We start from the raw sequence: 22,559 nt of genomic DNA, 5'->3' as shown, positions 1-22,559 counted from the left end.
GAATATCAGCCACAAGTTCATCAAGAATGTGATGAACACGAAGAACATGAATAATGCAAAAAACATGGAATGAGTATTGACTCAGACCATAAGTTTGAAAGTTCGTTAGGACGACAATTGCTCAGCCCTACATCATAGGAAGAACGGTTGTACGCTCCTATGCCGCAATGCCTAGGAGAGGCCGAAGCTACATATAAATATTATTACTTATATGTTATTAGATCTAAGTATGTTTATCTTGTTGGCAAAAGTTCTTGGGGATTGTATTTTTTAATCCACTGCGTAAAAAGAAAAAGTTTTAAAATTTACGCAAACGATCCCAACACTGGTTACCAACCTCTACCGTTATATTATTTCCTGCTTCCATGGTACTCAACTGCTTTTTTTTTTTTTTCCTTGCCCTTTGCCACCTCTATTATCGACACCTTCGCTAGGCTCCTTTTGTTATTTTGTGCCCACTATGCCTCCCATATTGTGCTCGTTGCTTCCAATATTTTAGAGGCGTTTTGACACTTTTTTCTGTTTCTGAATTCCTTGCTCTTCAAGTTTTCATTACCATTTACTTCGTATGACATCGACACCCAATAATATGATAGTTGTGTGATAAAAATGTAATTTTATCATTACTCATCTCAACCAATCCATCTATTATTCCTTATTAAAAGAAAAAATAAAATAAAATTCAGGAGTTTGTTAGGGCTGATTTGAAACCGTCTAATTCATTAGGATTTAACTATCAATTTGGATACAGATATGGGCTGACCTGGACTGATATTGGTCGGTGGAAGCCCGGCCCATTTTCGCCCCTGAACTCCTTCTCTCAACTCTCAGCTGAAAACTCTCAAAAGCCTTCTCTCTCTCGCTTGCCGCTCAAATTCTCTGGCTCTCTCTCTGCTCTGCTTCAACTTGGGCTTCAATGGAGGTTGATAAATTAAATTCTAGTCTCATCTACTCTGTGAATCTCTTTAAGTTATCTGTGCTACTGTAATCTCAATTCCAACTTGTCGCTCTTTGATGTTCCGTTCGGTTGCTGGGAAATTGTAGGAAAGTCAGGAAAAATTCATAAGTTTTTGCAACTCCGATTGTCGGAATTTCCATTTGTACGCCTTCCACGAATACACTTTTCTTTTGTAGCCCTATAATCCCAGCAATCAAGCATAACATTATTGCTCTCAGTCTTTATTAGCTTGATACAGTTCTTTTCGTTCTAGGTTTGGTATCATTGTATATATCTTACATAATCGACAATTGATTGGTCTCTTTCTGATTTCCAAGTGTTTCTTTTTCAGTTTCTTGGTGTGGATTTTTCCCATTATATGTGAGATTGTGTTGTGATCTTGCTATCCATCAGCTTCACTTCGCATTGCATCATTTTTCATCTTGACAACTGCATTTCATTTGGAAAAGGGAGCAGTAGAGCAGAACCTTGTTTTTCATTAATTTTTTTGTGTTGGCTCTTGGTGATTTTTTTTTTGTAATATCAAGATTTGAAACTAACACCAAGTGCTTAGGTCATTGTTGCCATTGTATCTTTAAAACCCCATTTTTGTGGTACGTGAATAACTAAGTGCTTTGAAGTTAAACCCTCTTTTTGTGAATGCACACACTTAAATATGTGAGAAGTCCACTTAGGTCCTGCAATCACAGCCTATGCCATTTGATTTTTATTTGGTTAATATTGCTGGCTTGGTCTATTATGTTGTCTAATGAGTAAGATTGGTTAAATCCTGCAATCCTCTTTCTGGTTGATATTGCTGACTTGGTTAATATTTGGTTAACATGTGTGTTCACTGCAGCGACCGTCATCTGATAAAGCTAAACAGACTGACGAGGACCGAATAGTTCTTGAGCTATCTGAAAATGACCCCCATTTTGATAAAAAGAAGGTGAGAATGTTTGAGTTCTCTTGTGTTTTTCATCAAAATTTTCTTGAATCACAGGTGCAGTTATTTAAATATTAATGGTTAGAAATGTGAGGATGAAATGTTATTGAATTGAAGGATGTATATAACTTGAGGCAGTCACTTATTGCTGTCCTCTATATAATGAAGTGCAGGGAATTGATACTGAACTCCAGTGGCATACCAATAATTAAAATTCAAATGATGCTGCATTTATTGTTCAATATATAATTGTCAGATTCTTGTTGATTAAGCTGTATAGGGAAGAAAACTTGGTATACAAATACTGACAGTGATTGTTCCATTTTATGTTAGCATCTATACACTGTTCTTAATTTTCATTAATTTTACAGTTTATTCAACTTATACTTTGATAATATTTACTTCTTGGTGAAGGAACCGATTACTTTTAATTTAATTGAGCTGTTAAGTTGCTGCCATTCTTCTGATTATTTGTCACACCTTTTTGGCAGAAATTACTTCAAAATATGGGTTTTAATACCGAGGAACAGATTTTTCTTAAGAGCTCTTCATGTCCCAATTGGATAAGTTCGACCTTGAAAGCAATGCTTCAGATAGCAAGAATCATACACTTAAATGAGGTAAATTCTAATTCTGCTCTCACTTATCAAAAAAAAAAATTCTAATTCTGCTCTCTAAACTACTTGGTTTTTTCACTCGAGGGACGGAAGCCCAGAGGGTTTACCTTGTTTCATGTTTGAGCAATAGGAAAGCCAAATACTTTGCCATGCAGGTTTAACTTTCTGAAACTTGTAGCTTCAATCAGTGGCAAGATTAGAAATTTATCTTTGGGGGAGTTGGACTAATATTATGATGATTAAATATTTTTTAGGAAAATTATGTCACGACCCCCTCATGCTTTTGCACTTTTTGACATTGAGACCACAGTTTCCAATTTGATAAAATCAAGACTCTGGCTGGGTTGTCATCCAGTCACACATGTGGCCTTGACTGGGTGCTGCCACCCAGCCATGGCGAAGCTGCCCCTGTCACGGCTATAGTTGGGTATGAGTTGGGTGTCACCCAGCCCAACCACTTTCTTTTTTTGCTTTTTGGTTTTGTTTTGTTTTGTTTTGAATTTATGATCCAAAGGCATACTTTTATTTTCATATCATTTATGTTATCTATTTGACCGAAAAAACTGACGTAGGTCTCGATTTATGAATATTTAAATTGGAAACTGGGGTCTCAATTTTTTTTTTAAAAAGTGCGAAAGCACGAGATGATTGTAACATAATTTCCCTATTATTTTTTTAATTCTTTTTATATATTGAACTTGACAAATATGTGCTATAAGATGGACAACAAGATTGGGCATTTCTAATCAATTATCATGTATATATTATGTAAGTACACAAAAAAAAAAAAAACCTAGAAAAACTAATTATCTCCATTAAGTCCTTCATTTAGCATTGGGAGAATGCTACCATACAAAAAATCTTTTTGATATATGACACTAGGTGGGAATTAAGGGTGGGCCAGTTCAATCATTTTCCTCATGGGAGAAACAGAATTAAGACTAAAAGAACTCTAATTTTTGTTTTTGGTGTAATGATAGAATACCCACATATATACCATGGATATAGTCGGTATGACAAGTAAAAGTATAGTTTCACACCTGTCATACCATTTGTCAACGCCTTTTCTACATTTATCTTACAGGTTATTAGTGTGACCTCCCTACCATGATAATGCACAGTAGGACTACTGATTACTAACTTAAATATATCTATCTGGTAAGCACGTACCAATTTACATTTACAAATTTTATTGGGTATCTTTACAAGAAGTGGATTTGTTTTTGTTTTGTTTTTTGTTTTCTGAATTAAACCGAATCCAGTTCTAGTTGTCTGTTATAGCACTTCTCCTACCAACCTAGTAGTCTGTCTAAATAGCTAGTGCTGCAAGTTCTGACCAAGGCAACATGATCCTTCTTTGAAAAAATGTAAATCATAAAATGATTGGCTGTTTAAAAAATTAGTTGTAAGGATTTTGAGGGCATGATACTGTTGGTTTTCTCAGATTTGAATCTTAAACATAGCTTTAGACCCTTTTTTTTTTTTTTTCTGCATTTTGAGGGAGGGAGGGATAAGGATTTTCTGATTTTTTTTCCCCACATTTTTGGGGAGGCTAGAAGGTTTCTTCAGATTTTTTGGGGCCTATGGCCTCCCTGGATCCGCTCCTGGCTTCAATTTCTTCTTGTTATGTCTTTGGCATAAAACTGGGGCATGAATAGCAGTTTAGCCTGAGGTCCCTTCAATGGTGTTGATGAGTAACTCGTGATCATATTATGTGCTGATTGAGGTGCAGGTAGAACTTTATTTTGGCGAGGGTGATACATGTTCACCAATGGAATTTTACAGCTCCAGGAATGAGCTGGAAGCTCTTAATTCTATCCTTTCACTTCTTGACATACAACTCTCTAGTGATAAGTGCATGCAAATGAATGTCCTGCAAGAATTACGGGAAGCAATTATTGGTATGATCCATGATTTTGGGGGCAAGAACAATGTGAAGACTACAATTTTAGAAACTCAAAGCTGTGAGAAAGAAGAATGTTTGTCACGATGGGGTGAAAGCAATGGCATGAGGACAAGGTTGCAGATAGCTTGTAAGGCTTCACAATTATAATGCTGCTGTTGTACTTTCTTGCTTATCAGGCATGTAGGGATTTTTCTCCTTTTCTGGTGTTTATATGATTTCCCCTTTTTTCTTTGGGGTGGCTTTTTCTTTTGTGGTTTTGGTGGGGGGGATAGTGCAGGGGGCTGGGAACACCATTCATCCTTACATGTTCAAGTTATGCATAGAAAAAAGGAAATCTAGTATTTAATATATTTGTTTCCCGTGCTTCATTCATCATGTAGATGTTGAAGGGGCTGGCAGAGGAGCCATAGCAAGAGAAGATCTAAATGTTGGAGACATTGCTTTGGAGATCCCTGTATCTATTGTCATTTCTGAGGAGCTAGTGCGCATATCTGACATGGTATGCTTCAAACTTACGTAAATACTTCCAACCGTGTGTAAGTTTTACCTCTGCCTTTAAGTTAGAACTTCTATAAGTGACATTGGTAAAATAAAAAGAAAAAAATTGAAATGAAGCTTCTTTTGGGCGGGAACATGAACATCTTTAAAGAACCTGCAAGACATAGACATAGAAAACAATAGGTGGATGATGATCAGTAAGAAAAATGTCTTCCAGCCTTACATTGAGTATGAGTTTCTCATTACCCCTTGTTTGATGGCATGATTGTAGGATCTGTCTATGATGTTCCTATATATACTGCAATAGTAAAAGGGTAGAACAGTGATTCTACCCACCCATTTTCTTCTCCAATTGTTCTTCTCTCTAAAACCCTAAAATCTACATCCCCAAAATAGGCAGTGAAAAGTCCTTGTGCCCAAAGTCATCCATGTTTCTCAGACAAAGCTATGTGAAGGCAAAAGGAAGCTATTAAGAATGCAACTAAACCGACCAGTGGGAATCTAATTTAGTTCAGGAAAACTAACTTTATGTAGTATGACATAGGTGTTGGTTGTTAGCCCGTGCAAAATTTAGTATATAAAACCTAAGGAAAAGCCTTTCTTTGTTGATTAGTACAATGTTCATATGTGTTCCTTTTATTTTATTATTTTATTTTTTTTTCTTTTTCTCTCTCTTAATGGTAGTAGGTTAGCATAAAGATCGATTTTGGAATCAAACATCTAGTACCACACTGATACTGCTTTACCATCACACAAGGTGGCATTTTAGTTCTTTAGGTCTTTATTGTCTCTATATATTTGTTTCTATCTAGTCAAGTTGGATCATCTCTATGGTGGAGTAAATAGTTTGTGGGCTTGGTTCAGTTGGCAAAAGGTTGGGTGGGATCATGGATTCAAAATTTTCCTTGTAAACAAGACATACGGATGTTTTGTTTTCTATTAAATCACTACTTGTCTCAAAAGTTTAAGCTAATAGGAAATGGTAAATTTGATTATTTAATTAATACTTTAATACCACACGTGTACTAGACAACAAGTGGAGTATTTTAATTGAAAATAGAGTACACTGTAAAGTCAAGATTTGAACCTAGAACATTGGTTTTGGTACCATGTTAAATCACTATTTGTCCCAAAAGCTTAAGCTAATAAGAAATGGTAAATTTAATTATCTAATTAATACTTTAACATGTTCCATTTATTTTGAATAGGTGAATTACATTTTTCAAGAGGGGAAATTCTTACATAACCAATATTTTGACTTTGCATAGACTAAGATGAACAAAAGTGGGGTCAATACGATTTGCTTGTTTTTCTTTTTATTGCAGTTTCATATATTAGAGAAGATTGATGGCATCTCTTCAGAGACAATGTTATTGTTGTGGAGCATGAAGGAGAGGCACAATTGTGATTCAAAATTCAAGATTTACTTTAACACGCTTCCAGAAAATTTCAATACAGGTACTTAGTTGTGTTCACATTTTTTGCCAATGATATCTAATTTTTTATTTCAACTATCAGCAAGAACTTGATGCTAGGTCAGAAAATTTTGCAATCTTGTATATAGGTTGTGAATGACCTCTCTTAGTATGCTAATTTTGAAAATACCCATTAAGGTTTGAGAAATTAATGCCGACTTGTTGATTAACAATTAATTGACAATGTTTGATGTGTTTGCCTTAATCATTATAATATTCAATAAACTATTGCATGTAAGATAGTACTATGAAGTTAAAATAAAATTCAAGAGGACATAACTTCTTAGTAACCATAAAACTGGTTCCATCACTTGCCATTCTAAATGGTTCAATATCAATACTTTATTTTTTATTTTTGGAGTTTTGGTTTGATGTAAAATAACAGCTGCTACTCATTTATTTTGTTGTTTTTATTTTGAACTGATTTTCTAGTTTCTTTTTATTTTATTCCATTCTATTCTTTTTTAATCTTGGTATTTACCCCATCTTTGTGGTTTCAAGTTAAATTGTGCATACATTTGGCCATCATTCAAAGTAAAACTCACTTGTTTCTACCACGGTTAATGTTTTAATTTTGAATGATCAAGAGTAAAACTGACTTGAAATGCTTCAATCACAAAATTCTTTTTTTATTTTTTAAAAAGAACCAGAATTTATATACCCAAACCTCTAGGAATCTCAGATTTATTTTAATCTCAACATTAGGTTCTAAAATTTTCCTAAATTTAGCTGGAGCTTCATGCGACAATTTAGTACCAGTTTGTGCATAAAGAAATGGGTAAGAAGTGTTTATACTTCTGCGAAATTTTATGCTTTGCTGCTATCTTAGCATCGATGGGAAAGTTTCTGTTAAATATAAGCCTTATATTTTATCCTATAGTCACAGTTATGGGTGAAATGTAAACTATATTTTACCCATTACTTTGCAGATTTGGTTATCTTATAAAAACGATCAAGTACTTTGGGTTCAATAAGCATAGGGTAATTGATACTCGTAACTTGTTCTTTTAGAGTCGTAGACTTCATACCTATCCCTTTATTTCATTGTAGCATTGGAAGGTGCAAGATATGGGTTTGCACTGGATTTATAGCCAAATAAAATTGGATACATTGCCAAAAAGAAAAAAAGACTTTTCACAAAAATGCTAATATAACTGTCAGTACTGTCATTTTTGTTGTTGTTATTGCATATGTGCATAGTACATTCGGTGAAATAAAGAGTGCTTGCTTTAAAGTTTAAAGGCTTGTAGGACACATTTTTAGGCTTTCAAATGAAATGGTATTTCAAATGCCTTCCAGGAAGTGGGAATATCCCCTAGATGGGAAAACCTACATATGCAACAAATAGTATACAAGTGTGGGTTAAATACAAAAGTAATGTTATTTAGTAGACTGTTATACTACTGCCATATAACTTGATCATGTCGCTGTGAAACTCAGCCCTTATAAAAGAATAATAATAATAATAATAATCAATGGCTAATTATCATTGCCACATCATCTCAGTTGTATGACAGTTATATAGCGGTTTACTAAATAGAATTATTCTAAATACAAATTATGGTCAGTAGGAATTTTGAGAAAATTTTGGCTGGTGTATTCATTTGGCTGGGTCCCCTCGCCATGCTTGCCTATATTGGCAGGGTTTTTAACATTTATAACTATTATGATCTACTTCTTTTTCAACATTAATATCTTTTATTTGGATGGTGTCAATTTCTCGGCGATTCTTATATTGCCATTTCTGTTGTCTCCAAAATCAAACTTTGAGTATGAAGAGCCACTAAAGTATTGTGTTAGGAAAATCTGTTTGGAAAGTTGCATCATCCGATGCAAGAAAGGAGTCGAGAAGTCATATCAGATACGGATGTGTTCATTGATCAGTTCTTGTAACAGATTCTGTTTATTGGAAGTGTATGGGAATTTTGTGCCTTGAAATGACCGTGCAGAGAAAACCAAAAATTTTCGATTGGAAATGACAAATGTTCAATCTTCTGTGATTCCTGTTATCTCTGCTTAAATGTCTGGCATGAGGTCTGGGGGTATTCTCATATCATTTATGAGACATTATTGATGATGAGTTTAAATTGGTTCATGGAAGAGGCATGGTTGCTTTCCTGGAAGGACTGAAATTCAATCTACTCTGGTTTTGTGCTAGTTAAGTACTCCAGAGAATTTAGAGTAGTTAGGAGGTGGCAAATTCCAAATGGTATTTTGGTCCCTCTCAAGCATCTTCAATGGAAATTTATATTGCTTTAAGTCCAATCAACATGAAATTTGATGTGCGAATTCATAATTACCACGTACTACTTCATTTGTGGTAGTAGTATGTGATGATATAATCATATGCTGTCATTAAACTCTGTAGGTTAAATTTGAAAGGAACCGTGGCATGTATAGTCTGTCGATGTCCAATTATATCTATCTGCCTTTTTGTTCTTTTAATTATTCAAAGACTTTATTTTTGTGTAATTTATGTTGTGTATGTAATCTGAAAAAGGGGCGAATGGTGTAATTTTAAGGCAGCAAAATTCAGTTTTGCACATTTTGTATGGAAGAATTATTTGTTAATAATAATGTTCTAACACTGATTTATCTTGGTTTAACTGGACTGCTTGTTTATTTTTTATTTTTATGCGATAGGGTTGAGCTTTGGAGTTGAAGCAACTGTGGCTCTGGATGGGACCTTGCTGTTGGAAGAGATAATACAAGCAAAAGAGGTATCAGGCTTTCAAATAAAGTGTTAATAGATTAATTTGTTCAATAATTAGGCTCTGGTTACTTTGATGGAACAGAAGAGTTTCATAAACGGATTCATTAATGTGCATGCATCTGGGAATGGAAATTTGGCCTGTTTAAGCAGAACCCTGTCTTGCCCTGCCCTCCCTAAATGGTGTGGATTTGGTTTTATACGAGAATAGGGAATAGATCTATAACTTGATCTGGTTTTGGTTCTTATAGGGTGCTTTTGCTTGTATACATCGGTGTACAAGGGTTCCGCTCCTTGCACTTTATAGCTCAAAGTTTAGTTACTAATAAACAAAAAAAGGACAGGCATAAGGGAGCTCCACACCGATCACATACATTTGCCCTTATTTATTGCACAATCTCTTAAATGCCATCATATGTACAAACACAAACACACCATCACCATCCCACTCTCTCTCTCTCTGTGAGTGTGTGTGTGTGTGTGTGTGTAACACCTTTTGATCTCTTGTCACATATCCTCTGAATTTCTAGCTTCCTTATTATTCTTTAGGCTTGGTTTCTTTGCTTTCACTTTATCGTTGAGTTTCTCTTTCCCACCTAAATATTAGACTGTTTCCACTTCCATTTCTGTTTAAACTAATCTGGAATTCAAATCTGCATTTTTCCTTTTTATTGGTTTCACTGGGTCTGTTATTTCAGGGTTTTATGGAGTTGGATATATAACCTTGCTCTGAAGTTGGTTTGTATGATGGGATTTTTTTTTTCCCTCAACAAGAAAATGGGCTCAAATGCAATGCTGTTGCCCCAACCTGACAAAGATAGACGAGGCCAGGCAGGGAGGGTTGGGATCTTTTTTTAAAGACGGAGAACACAGGGTTGCCCCAACTGGGGTATGGGGCTAGGATGAGGAGAGTTTTTTTGTAGTTCTTATTGGAAGTTGGGAGGTGATAGGGTTGTGGAACACCCACTCCATACCTGCCCTGCTGCTATTTTAGGTTTGTAATAGTAAGTTGGCTGTGGAAATCTAACATTTGCATAATGTTAGTTCAATGAAATGCAGTTAAACCAGCCCTGCTTTGAGGAATTTGCTTTCCATTGATCTCTGAGACAGAGATCTTCTCCTGATCACAACAATTAATATGTACAATATATATTGCAGCTACTTCTATTGTCAAGTTTTCCTTAGTTAGAGCCTTCAGAAAGAGCTATACTCCTTGAGATGAATAATAAAAACAATAGGAGATCTGGTTTTCCATGTAGGTAAATGGAGTTTTGTCACAGCACTTTTATCTAATATTTCTTTTGTTAGGTCTCTAATTGCTAGGAAACCAAAGTTCATCTCATCCTGATAGGATTTCATCATGCCTCTATAAGCATTATGAAAAAAAAAATCTTCTATTTTTTCAAAAGGTGATGCATTTTTTCTTTTATTTTGTCACAGCACTTGCGTACTCATTATGATGAGTTATTTCCTGCACTGTGTGATAATCATCCTGATACATTTCCACGGGAACTATACACATGGACGCAATTCTTATGGGCTTGTGAACTCTGGTACTCGAATAGCATGAAAGTAATGTTCCCTGATGGAAACCTGAAGACATGCTTAATTCCTATTGCTGGCTTTCTTAACCATTCGGTATGTTATTCCTTTCTCTATTTTCTCCTTTATTTCTCATGTTGTGCTTATATTCTGTCTTCATGATTAAAGATAAGACTTGGGCTTTAGTGATAGTGGCATTGACTACTGATTTCAAAGGAAACCTAAAGTACTCAAAGTTGGATGCCAAGCCGAACTTATGATGGACATATCACATGTATATGATAAATCCTAGACTAAGCTCATCATCTTACATTCTTACTGATCCCTGTGGGTCAAGCTTCAACTCGATATGAATTGCTTACCACACGTATCTTCTGCCTAAAAGATTCAGATGTTGAATAATTTTCTTCAGGACATTGTAGGCCTTGTGGTAACTATGTTGAGGTCCATTATGTGTTTAATTATGGAGAAAGTGTCATTTTACTGTTCAATTGTCTTGTTGACAAATACTCAATTATTTTCTCATGTGATTTTGGAGCTTTTCAGCGAGTATAGTTCTTGCTTTTTCTCATTTGTTCCCTGTTACAGTTATACCCACACATATTGCACTTTGGCAAAATAGATCCTGCAACAAATTCCTTGAAGTTCTGTCTCTCAAGACCATGCGGTGCAGGAGAACAATGCTTTCTTAGTTATGGGAACTTCTCTAGTTCTCATCTAATTACCTTGTATGGCTTTTTACCACAAGGAAACAACCCATATGATGTCATTCCACTGGGTAAATTTCTTGCTATATTAACTTCTATCAAAAAATATCTGTGCACGTTTCTCTGTTTTACAAGACAAAATCCTTTTTGTCTTCAAGATTCTTCTGTTTTGAATTTGCAAAAACTCTTCCAATGCTCAGAAGGATGATATATCAATATTTGTTCAAGTGCAGACATTGAGGCTGCACAGGATGATTGTGCTGAGGGTGGATGCACATCCAACTGGGGCTCTCACATGGTGCGGGCTACTTGGCTCTCGAACAATCGCGATATTTTCTACTACGGCTTGCCATCGCCATTATTGGACTGTCTACGGAGAGCTTGGAGTCCTATGCTGCAGACCAAGACCTTAGTAATTTTATTCTATTACTCGATTTTCTTTCTTTTTTTTTTAGTGAATTGATATGCTTGAGTTAATTCCATCATTCTTTGAAGTTTGATTCTTTTACTTCGTTTTATAGCAACAAGAAAGCTTGGAAAATGAAATGGAAATTCTTAAACACCTTTGCTCTATCTTTGGCAAGATGATGGACGATCTTGGTGATGGAGATTTGGATGACAGGTAAAAGAGGAGGTCAAAAGCAAGGATACATTATATAATTTGAAACTGAAACCAGAATAACATTTCCTTTTTAATATTTGCAGAAGAAGCGAGAATTGGGATGTAAGGCTGGCAGTGGAGTTCAAAGATCGACAAAGAGGAATCATCTCTTCAATTATAACTTCATGCCTTTCTGGTTTGAAGCAAGTGGAACAAGAATGTCGCAAATGCATGGGTGAGGACACCCTTGGGTAGATGAGCTGGCTTCTGCTAGACCACACCATACAATACTGTGAGTGTATCATAAATCTTGTTCCTATCAATCAAAATCATGCGACTTGATCATTTAACCAATCGGTGTCTGATGACGTGGCAGCATAAGCCTGGAATATTACTAATAAATCTCAATTTGAAATCGTGTCCCTTTATTCGTTTGGTTAAATAGTGTTTTGCAGTAGCCTAATCGACTAAATCTAACCTTGTGGGGGCATGCGCATTACTTTAAAATGTGTGGTCAATATGCGCCTATAAAAATGCTTTATTTGGTGAGAAGATATGGATGCCGATTGCCGACATTTGACTTGTGCTGCCAAATCTCAATTTAATGGCACTCTTTATATTCATGCATAACTTAATTCATATATATAAACCAAATCATCGGTCTTAATCATCATAATATAAATGTAATTCACGTGGTGAAAAGAACAGTAGCATGTGATGCCCATGGCAAGACAATGCGTAGGAGCCAATTTTTACCAAAGTTAAAAACTACGGTTGGTGGTTCAAATAGTTATTTTAAATTAATAAAAGTTCTCTTAAAATTTCTTAAAAGCTTTTGGTGGGTAAGGTTTCATCTAGAACAGTTTATTATTGTTAGAATATATTCAGAAATATTCTGATATTTTCGTTATTTGCCTGATATCTCATATACTTACTATTATTCTTTGTATAATTTGATTTTTTTCATGCAATATTTTCAATTTTTCATTAATTCTTTGATTATATTTTCCATTTTAACTGGCCTTATTGAACCATAAAAAAGGCTAAACCATATGACAGTTCTGGTTGGGCTTGTGATTATGTTTTTATTCTTATTTTAGATATTGATAATAATAAAATTATATTAGCATAGACATTAGGGGTCTGGATTATTCAGATGTATAATAGTAAGACAACAAACAAACCTAATAAAAAAATGGTTATGTTTGTTAATTTTTTGTTTTTGTTTTTATATCTTTTATTTTTTTGTACCCAAAACAAAAACATTAACAAACAACTCAAAATACAAAACTCTTAAAAATACAAAAACAATTTTTATAAAGATCCATCAAAACACGTTAACAAACATACTCAACGGTCTATGGGCCGGAGCGCTCTTTAAAAAAAAAAAAGAAGCCCTATTTTAATTTGAACAAACTAAGTGATTTTTTTTTTTTAATCACAAACTAATTGATTTGGAATGGTAGTCAGAAGCGGTAGTTAAGTGAGGTAGTGAGTAGGACTGTAGACGATGTTTACGTGCCTCCTTCCACAGTCAATTAGTCTTGTCTTCTTCACCATCTTTGTATTATTAGGCCAAATAAAATCAAAGATTCATGGGAGTTTAATATTTTTATTTTTAGTGGAATATTTTATTTTATTTTATTTTATTTGTAAGTGGAATATTTTTATTATCATTACACCGAACATATTCTCTTTCTCAGAGATATATATATTTTTATTTTTTTAATCAGATTTCAACATATTTATTTTCTTAATGATGGGTGAGTCATCACGGACTATAATTAGTGGGATTAAATACGAGATGGAATATAATTGCTTGGCAATCAGAAACATACACCGTGTAAGTGGGCAGCCCACCAGCTTGGCCATCCCCACCCCACCCTCCAACCGCCGACCCACGTCAATTTTACTCTGTCTTATATCCGCTGTGAAAGCCAGAAAAGTGCACACAACTCACACCCAATCAAATGCTTCCCGTGCGTACACTACTCAACGCACACCTTCGTTGAGAGTACGTGGCAAACTTTTAAGCGCAAGACTCATGTTGGTGCGGCAGCAGCGGATTAAGCTCCTATTTTACATTCCATCCGGGAAATGAAAAATAAATAAATAAAAAAGGGAAAAAAGAATAGCTTATACGTCTTTCTCTCTCGCTCGCTCTCGCTCTCTGAGCTTTCTTTCTCTCTCCACCTTCTTTGCTTCGCCTTAGCGGAGAAGAGAAGAGAAGAGAGAGAGAGAGAGATCAAGAAAGCGCTGAGAAGCAAGTCCAATCTAATCCGTTTGAGAACTGTACATGCGTCTTTGAAATTCCTGAAAGTCTTTTCGCTTTGTTGCTATAAATTTTTGCTGTTGTTGGCGGCGTTGAAGATGATAGTTGCAAACAGCTTTGATCTATGGCAGAAGGACACCTTCTTTTCTGCGGCCGAGGAGGTTCAGGAGTCTGCTGATGCGTATGTTTCTCTATTTCTCGTTTTTATGGCTTTTAGTCATGTGGGTCTGCAACTTTAGTATTTTTTGTGTGGCGTTCTACAATTCGTGGGTTTTGGTGGTGTGCGTATGAGGGTATATGTGTTCTAGTTTTTCATTTTGGAGGTTTTGGTGATGTAGGGTACCGACCTTCGCTGTAAGTGTTCAAGGAATTTGTGTTAATTTTTTCATTTTGTGGGGTTTGGTGATGCGACTGGGGATTATATTGCAAGGCTTAATATCTTTTTATTGGTTTTGCTTTAACCGTGCTTCAGAAATTGCATAATCTGTTGCTGTTTTTTCCTTGATTGTGGTGTTGTTTCTCTATAAGTTAGTTGGGATGGTCTCAGGTTACATATGCTCCATTTATTTATCCTTTTTGGTGTTGATGATTCGGCATGTTCTATTTTCGACTGGCTAGAAGTTCTTGGAATTGATGAGTTTCCTTGTTGCATTTCTCGAATGGCAAAGTTGTCTCCGTACAATTATTTTCCTGTTCTAGTTGGTTCTCTTCAATTTGCCATTTGGGTAGTTGTTGTAATCTAGTATGCTTTAGAACGGGGCATTTCTTTGGGATGGAATAAATGGTTGATTATTAGCTTATTGTCCCATTGGAAATTTGTACTGTTGAAAAAATAAAATCAGTACAACTTAGTATCGAATCTTTCATTTTTTACTCAAAATCTGGAGAGGAAAACTATTGCAAGCTGTTTTGATCTATCAAGAAGTTCTGGAATATTCAACTGTACAAGGTAATCTTCATGCACTGGATAACTAATAATTGAAGGGGGTTTTGTAGTACTATTGGCCTTACTTTCTTTCCCAAGGATCAAGAGGAGCCTAACCCTTTCAGCGGAATTTATTGCAGTTGGAATGCTTGTTTGATTTATATGGTTTCAGTTGTACAATGGGAGTTTATTTCCTCTGCTTTGTTTCTGCAGAATGGAATCAGCCTACAGGAGATGGGTAAGAGAGAGGAGAGAAACTCTATCACCAAAGGATTTGGATGAACTATGTACGGAGTTGCAAACTGCTTTAGGTACTGCAAAATGGCAGGTACATTAGTTTTCTTTTTCTCTAATTTCTGCATTGCTCCTTTTCTGCTCCTCTTTAATTCACTTTGATATTATTATCAGAATCCGCAACTAATCTTTTCTTTTTGTTAGTTGAGTAAGTGGACAAAATACAACTTTTTTTTTTTGATAAATAAGTATTTCATTAAAAAGTGCATAGGGGCGCAACCCTAGTACACAAGAAGTATACAAAGACACACACCCCTTTAAAGATAAAAAGAAGAACACCAAAATACAACTTTAAATCGTCTGTTTTCTATTTGTATGGTTTTTGAAAAATAAGGGTATACTTCAGCTTATGCCAATGTTGAATCTTTTATTTTCTAAAGTCGGATTTATGCTTTCATGGGTTTCAATCATCGTCAATTCGTCATATATGACATTCAAAACACTCATCTGTTTTCTTGTTTCACAATTTCTCACCAATCAAGCTGCATTTAGAAACCCTGTTTTGATTTTTGCCTCTAATTTTGCATTATTGAAATCCTAATTTTGAATCAGTTGGAAGAGTTTGCGAGGGCTGTCAGGTTGAGCTATGGACATCGTGGCAATGACAATACAACGGCTAGGCATAGACAATTTATTGATGCCATTGAAAACCAAATATCACTTGTTGAAACAGCGTTAAGGGAATCTTTTAATGTGGAAGGAAAGCAACCCCTTCACTGGGTAAACTTGGATGAAGATGAACGTGATGAGTTAGCCACATTTCTCTCTGGCACCTCCCAGAGCTCGCAAAGTGCAAAAGATGAATATTTAGAGCTCAAACCTTCCATGAAAAGCTCTCTGTTGGAGAATCATGCTCAGAGAAAAGATGCAGACCTCAAGTACAGTGCTGCCTGTGACACAGATTTTTCTAATGATATGGAAGGTCTTAAAGATGTTAGTTGTGTCAAGAAGGATGGAAATCATGTCATAACGATAGAATCAAATGAAATTCATGGACGGATGGATGATGTAATTTGTCAAGCAGATAGAATAACTAATAATACAAGAAGAACGTGGAGTTCTCCAAATTTTAGTGAATTGAAGATCATAATACCTGATGAAGATGAACCTATAAATAAACTAATGCTGAGCGTTGAGGACACACCTAAAGAAAAAGGATTGAAACCTATCTTCCGGAAGCAAAGGCGTGGGGAGTTTCTTCAGGTCCAGGGAGTGGTTAATTTGTTCAATCAGGTCAGTTCAATTTTATTTGAAAAAGGAAACCTCATTTTATCTTATTTTAAAATGTAGCATATAAGATGTGTAGAAAGAAAAATAGTATTTAGTTTTTATGAGAAAGCATTAAAAGAGAAAAAAAAAAAAATTCATGGATTATCATATCTTATCCCTTATTTTTGTTCTGCATGCAGTCAGAACAAGTGCATATTTATTTTGTATCTTGATCCATATGTGGTAATGGTTAAACATGATTTTGAATGGCCAAATTTCATGAAAATTCGTAAGTTCAATCTACTGCAGTTTGGTCGGGTGGGTGGCTTCCAGAGACAATTGCAAAGTCCACTACACTTGCCGTTCCGTTGTTCTGTTCAAGTTACACTTGCTTTGATGCTAACTATTTTTTTGATTGGTAAGCACTTGATTTGCTTGAAGTGTCTAAGCATTCTCAATTATGAAGGAGTTTAGTATGGTATACTCATTAAGAATGCAATTGTTTGTATGTGTTTGAAATTTTATTCACTGCATGCTCCAATTTCCCCCTACGTTATATCATACTGAAAATGCAAAAATCAAATCGGATATTAAAATCTCATGCAACAGATAGGAGATCTTTTTTTCTTCTCCCCCTTTGACTAGGTTTCCAGGATCTTTGAGCCTAATTGTAGGCATGTGTATGTGCTCGTCATACACCTGCCAGTCAACTATTGGTATAAGACCTAAGAGTGGCCACTTAGCAACAGACACTGAACTAGAAATTTTACTCTAGTGGGGCCAGACTGCATTGAAATGTTCTTGAACGGGGGCCATCATAATAAAGTTAAAAAAAATACCCTAAATATGTTAAAAGGCTTTTTTTATTTTTTTGTGTGCGAGGAGGGCTCCTCCCAGTCCCCCCTTTGGTCTGTCCCTGGTTAGCAGTAGGGTTTTAAACTTTGATACCTTGATAAATAGTAAGTTGTGTATACTGGAGTTTAGGTCAATAAATAATTTTTGTTTTCATCTAGTTATTAACTCATTATGCATAACAACCTCTTGGAATAGTAAAGTACTTTCTTATTTACAGACAAATTGTTGCTTTTGTAATAATAATTCGATGTACATTTAGGTTGCTCTGCTTTTTGTGTTGCGATACAGTTGTTTGATTTAGATGATTGGTTGTAGAGCACATGTTGAGATAACTTTTATGTTATCATTCTTTTCTTATTTTTTATGCTCTAACTTACCATAAAGCTTTATTTAAATGATTTTTGGATCTACTGTTAATTTTGGTTTAGTAATTCATGTTCATATCATGCCCCAGTACTTGCAGACTTTCTTGTCTTCCAATGAGAATTAGCATGGTAGTTGGTGTAAATAAAATTAATAGGTTGTTTTTTTTCCTTCCTATTTTGTAGTTAGCCAAAGTTATAATCACTAGACCTAGGAAGGGAGTAGGATTGTACAGACGGGTAGTTATTAAGGGTGTGTTTGGTAAAGAGTTTTGTTGTGAGTTTTTTGTTTGACTAGTAATAAAAAGTGATTGATGTGATATAAAGGTGAAATAAAATTTGAATTTTTTGTGAGAGAACAGTGAAGATAATTATTTGGCAATAGTTTTGAAAATAGGTTGACATTTTTTTAGAGAAGTGAAAATAAAGACAAAGTTGGCTGCCTAGGATGGTGCGGTTAGTGGTGGTAAGGTAGGCGGGGGCAGTTAACAACCGCTAATCGCCTATATATATATATATATATATATAATCGTCTATATATATATAGCAAAATGACATAGTTTTGGTATATGGTTTCATATTAAAACACTAAAACAGGCCCTAAATGGCCCCAAAACCATCTAAAATAGGTCAAAAAAAGATGCTAGAAAAGGTCCATACCTGATAGGTGGTTATCGTGGCGCGGTTTGGGCATAAATAACTGCTAATTGGCAATTACTCAAAACTGCTAACCGCCTAAGGCGGTGTAATTAGAGACAATAACCGCCAACTGCCACAGCCTCTACAGCCCTAGAAGAAAGCAGTATATATTTAAAGCAAAAGTGCCTATTGTCAAGGTTAACTTCGTACAATTAATAGTTTAGGTTATGGGATGGCAAACTTCGTACAATTAATAGTTTAGGTTATGGGATGGCACTTAGGATCCTTATGTTGAGGAATTAGTTTTCTGCAACCGTTGGCGGTAATCTTTTAGTCTTTGATATCAGTTGTGCCTTCATGTTCTCAGAACATATCAATTAGGATCTCATAGGTGTCAAGAGGTGAGTTTGCATAATCCACTTCTGGACGTTAGCACCCCTTAATTCTTCAGTTTTATTAAATTGTGGGTGTGTATTGTTACAACATTCTTTCTGTTTAGCTTGCTATCTAAAATAATTTCAGACTAAAAAAATATGTTTCAGAAGAAGCAACGGATTGGATCACGTTATATAGAAGCAGCAATTATTTTTTACATGTGGCATGTTTACTAGATGCCACTTCTAGCATAGGAATAGAACCGTGCCTCTCTCTCTCTCTCTCTCACACACACACACACACACACACACACACAAATGCACACAAGTCATATGTGGCTTTGGAGAATGGTTTAGTGTATAGAGTGTTGTATGTGCCTTGGCAGGAGCTATAATTAAATCATAGAGGAACATGCTCTATTATTGGTCATTTTATGATAGTAAAACCTATTTTAAGTTTTCAGGACTTTAAATCTATGAATTGTTGTAAGGATCAATGTTGTGGTTTCTTATTTCAAAAGCCACCCTAACAAAGGAATCTCATGTTTTGTTTTATCTTTTTTCTCCTGCAGTACCTTTTGTATTTTACTCGGCTTGATAAAGTGGTATGTTTATGGCACGTGATCAAGATGAGAGGTATATCTATTGCCTTCGAAATCCCCCCTTTTTTTAATACAATGTGTTTAGGGGAAAAATTAAATAAATGAATGGACCACTGTTGTGTAGCTAACTAGCCATGTATCCCGGATATCCATATCCTTGTCATCTCTATGTTCAATACGAGTACTGTACAGACACTCTGACACCCATCTTCTAATACATCTTAAATGTATTTAACTCTTGAAAATATGATTACTTACTGGAAATATATTTGATACTTCTTGGAATTCCTTAAGATGTATTGGACACCTCAGTTGCTAGGATACAACCTTTCATTTGGTCTAGTGTAATTGTAGGGGAAAACATCATATGATATTTTGTGGCCATTGTTTTAAAGTATTAAAATTAAATGTTCATACACAGGCTCACCCATACACTGTTTCAACCATTCACTCTGTTATATACTCACATATGTGATGTATTCCTGTTCTACTTACTATCATATTCTTGGGGGATCTATTGTGGAAGTATCTGTATCATCACATAGCTATCTGGAGTTCATAGTTGTGCAGTGTATGTTTTGTTCCTGTGATAAACGTGTTATTAAGGTCTTCTTTTATACTTTTTTTTAGTTGAAGCCACTATACCATCATTGTTTTGCCAGGATTGCAGTGAGACAATGAGGTTTTCCATGCTTCCGCTTCTCTTCTTTCGTCTTTCCTCCCATACGAACAATCCTAGCCATCCTTTACAACCTTTACAAACTGAACATGATCGACTGGAAATTTTATTTTTATCTCAATTTCTGGCCATAACTTCACCATGCCAATGTCGTTCATGCCATAAGATGAAGTAAAATTCTGCAAATTTCGTACTTGTTTAGCTAAAGCTGCTCAATTATTCTCAGTCACAGACAGCTTCGTTCTTGTGGTTTAGGTGGAGGGTTTTAACTTTTGGGGCTTCTGTAATGGGTCTGTCGTCATGCATAACAAATATTTTGGAAGATGAATTCATTCATTAAGTAGCAAGCTTGGATGCCCCACCCCCCATCCCTCCCCTCCCCTAGTGTGGAACATTAATGCTATCTAAAATAAATTTCATAAATAGAATCATAGTTATTTGGGTGTTTCTTTATATGTGTTCTTCAAGTATTTCTATTGTATACTTTCCATGTAACACAGGTTGCGCTCTTCTGTGCTTCTTGATAAGATTGGATTACTTTTCAAAGAAAGAAAAAAAGAATCTTTTTTTTTAGATTGGATTACTTCTTGATAAGATTGCAACTATGATTCTTTTCTCTCTTTTTTTTTTTTTTTTTTTTTTTTTTTTAAATTATATATATATATAAAAAAAAAGAATCGTAGTTGCAGCATTTCTTTCTGCTTATCAGGAATGAAATAGAGATAAGGTTGCTTCTAATTTATACCCCTCTATTTTTCCACAGGAATTGGAGCCCTTTCTGAAGCAAGGAAAGTTTGAAAAAGGATTGCCTGTGACTCCAAAATCGACATCTCCTCAAACATGTATGACATTTGGAAGCAGCTAAACCACCTCTTTAAAGTAGCAGAAGTAAAACAGGCAACAAGAATAGGGTATCCCACAAAATTTAAATACATTCATGTTGTCAGCGAATATCTGGTAGTGTAAACGTGTAAACAATACCATTTGACTCGATGCTCTAAAATCTAAACATGGTTGCTTGTTAGGGCCCCAAATCCATGGCTTTAACTTTTATAGCCTTGCATAGAAGGGCTTATCTTCATATCTAGTTGCAGTAAATGTTTTCATCTGGTCTGTTTCAATTATCCACTCTTGACTTTTTGCCAGGCATGGCCTACACAGGCTCATTCTTTTAGGGTTAAGGACCATTTTAGAAGTTTTCTTAACTTGCTATCCAGATTTTCAAAAGTGAGAATTATGCCACATGGGTTTGGCAAAATTTTATTCTCTACATCTGGTAGTGTTACGTCAAAAAAATTTAACGGTTGTTAGGCCACCAACACGCATGGCCACATTGCCTCACCTCATATAAAATTGTGTTACCTGTACATTTAATTTGGTTAAAATTGCCATATCAACAGCTGCGCTTGCCATGTCTATCTAGATCATCCCAATGTTAGATGTCACACTCATGCAAAGATGCAAAATAATAATGATAAAACAAAGAAAAACAACTTCGATTTTGGTCGTGAGCCTCCTCACTGTGCTTCAGCCGCAAATCGTCAACCCACACTGACAAAAAAGCAGCAGACAACCCAGAAATGGGCAAGAAGCCATTTGTGGCAACAGTAGCCACGACAACTCTCTTGTTAATCTATGTATTGGGTCATGTGAAACAAAGGAGTTGAGAGAGTTAAAAGGGTTGCAAAAGAACGTAAAGATGGTCAGAAGGGTGTTAATAATAAGGGCACCGCAAATGTTGCTTGTTGAGCCATTCAAATTTCAAACTCAAGTGAGTACTAGAAGAAAAGGAAGAACAAGAGGAGGAAGACGTTGTGCAAACGTTGTTTGTTTCATTTAAAAAGCAATGTAGTCTGTGGAGGGCTTTTTAAGCTTGGCCCCCCATTTTCAATAACGGAAGATCTCATGTTTGTGAATTACAGGAGTTAAGTAAAATCATGGTTTAAACATTTGGGTTTTCAATTATACTAGGGGTCGTTTGGACGACAAGAATAGGTCCAAGAGTAGGATAGGACCGATAGGTATTCTATAATTTTGTTTGACTATTCAACTACTTGATGGTGCTTAGCCACCCCAACCAGAAGTATTGAGGATAGTGTGTGATTATCTCCGAATCCCTTCTGCGTCCACTTTGGGTGAGTTGTCAACACCAAAAAATATAAAAAAAATTAATGATTATTTTATTCTAATTTATATTGTGTGTTTTTTCTTTTTTTACATAACTTATTGTGATTTTAGTAATACCCATTATTATTCTTCAATCACTAATTCAGTGTACCAAACTGGTCCTTAAAATATGATAAAGCGACAGGTATGTGCTAACTAGGATTTGTTTCCACGAATGACAGAAAAAGTGAGAGGAATGAAAAGATAGAAACAAACGAAAATAGAATACAAGGGAACAGATAA

General features: G+C 35.3%; 2 protein-coding genes across 3 annotated transcripts; both read left to right on the top strand.

Moving 5' to 3' along the window:
* The first annotated feature begins 857 nt into the window (after nt 1-857).
* On the top strand, nt 858-12,355 carry LOC132189324 (uncharacterized). The gene is made up of 12 exons (XM_059604015.1): nt 858-922; nt 1,797-1,886; nt 2,375-2,503; nt 4,233-4,533; nt 4,787-4,905; nt 6,230-6,362; nt 9,023-9,099; nt 10,530-10,727; nt 11,220-11,409; nt 11,572-11,750; nt 11,860-11,960; nt 12,044-12,355. The coding sequence occupies exons 1-12, from the start codon at nt 917-919 to the stop codon at nt 12,192-12,194; spliced, it is 1,674 nt and encodes a 557-aa protein (XP_059459998.1). The 5' UTR covers nt 858-916; the 3' UTR covers nt 12,195-12,355.
* Nucleotides 12,356-14,065: 1,710 nt separating this feature from the next.
* Nucleotides 14,066-21,231, top strand: LOC132189297 (uncharacterized). Of its 2 annotated transcripts, XM_059603967.1 has the most exons (6): nt 14,066-14,392; nt 15,350-15,464; nt 15,983-16,663; nt 16,949-17,057; nt 19,442-19,505; nt 20,914-21,231. In XM_059603967.1, exons 1-5 carry the CDS (start codon nt 14,310-14,312, stop codon nt 19,465-19,467), a joined length of 1,014 nt encoding a protein of 337 aa, XP_059459950.1. In that variant the 5' UTR covers nt 14,066-14,309; the 3' UTR covers nt 19,468-19,505; nt 20,914-21,231. The 2 variants fall into 2 exon arrangements, with proteins under 2 accessions (XP_059459950.1, XP_059459951.1); XM_059603968.1 differs by lacking the exon at nt 16,949-17,057.
* Nucleotides 21,232-22,559: the final 1,328 nt, after the last annotated feature.

The sequence above is a fragment of the Corylus avellana genome, chromosome ca8 (assembly GCF_901000735.1).
Source record: "Corylus avellana chromosome ca8, CavTom2PMs-1.0".
Classification (NCBI taxonomy): Eukaryota; Viridiplantae; Streptophyta; class Magnoliopsida; order Fagales; family Betulaceae; genus Corylus; species Corylus avellana.
This window is presented reverse-complemented; position numbering and strand designations above follow the sequence as displayed.

What these genes read in the sequence shown, in the direction of transcription:
- LOC132189324 (XM_059604015.1), top strand. An exon ending in GAATCATACACTTAAATGAG is followed by an intron (nt 2,504 to 4,232) that starts GTAAATTCTAAT and finishes ATTGAGGTGCAG; the next exon opens with GTAGAACTTTATTTTGGCGA. An exon ending in CTGGCTTTCTTAACCATTCG is followed by an intron (nt 10,728 to 11,219) that starts GTATGTTATTCC and finishes TCCCTGTTACAG; the next exon opens with TTATACCCACACATATTGCA.
- LOC132189297 (XM_059603967.1), top strand. Translation starts at nt 14,310, where the DNA reads ATGATAGTTGCAAACAGCTTTGATCTATGGCAGAAGGACACCTTCTTT. An exon ending in GTTCAGGAGTCTGCTGATGC is followed by an intron (nt 14,393 to 15,349) that starts GTATGTTTCTCT and finishes TTGTTTCTGCAG; the next exon opens with AATGGAATCAGCCTACAGGA. An exon ending in TGGTTAATTTGTTCAATCAG is followed by an intron (nt 16,664 to 16,948) that starts GTCAGTTCAATT and finishes AATCTACTGCAG; the next exon opens with TTTGGTCGGGTGGGTGGCTT.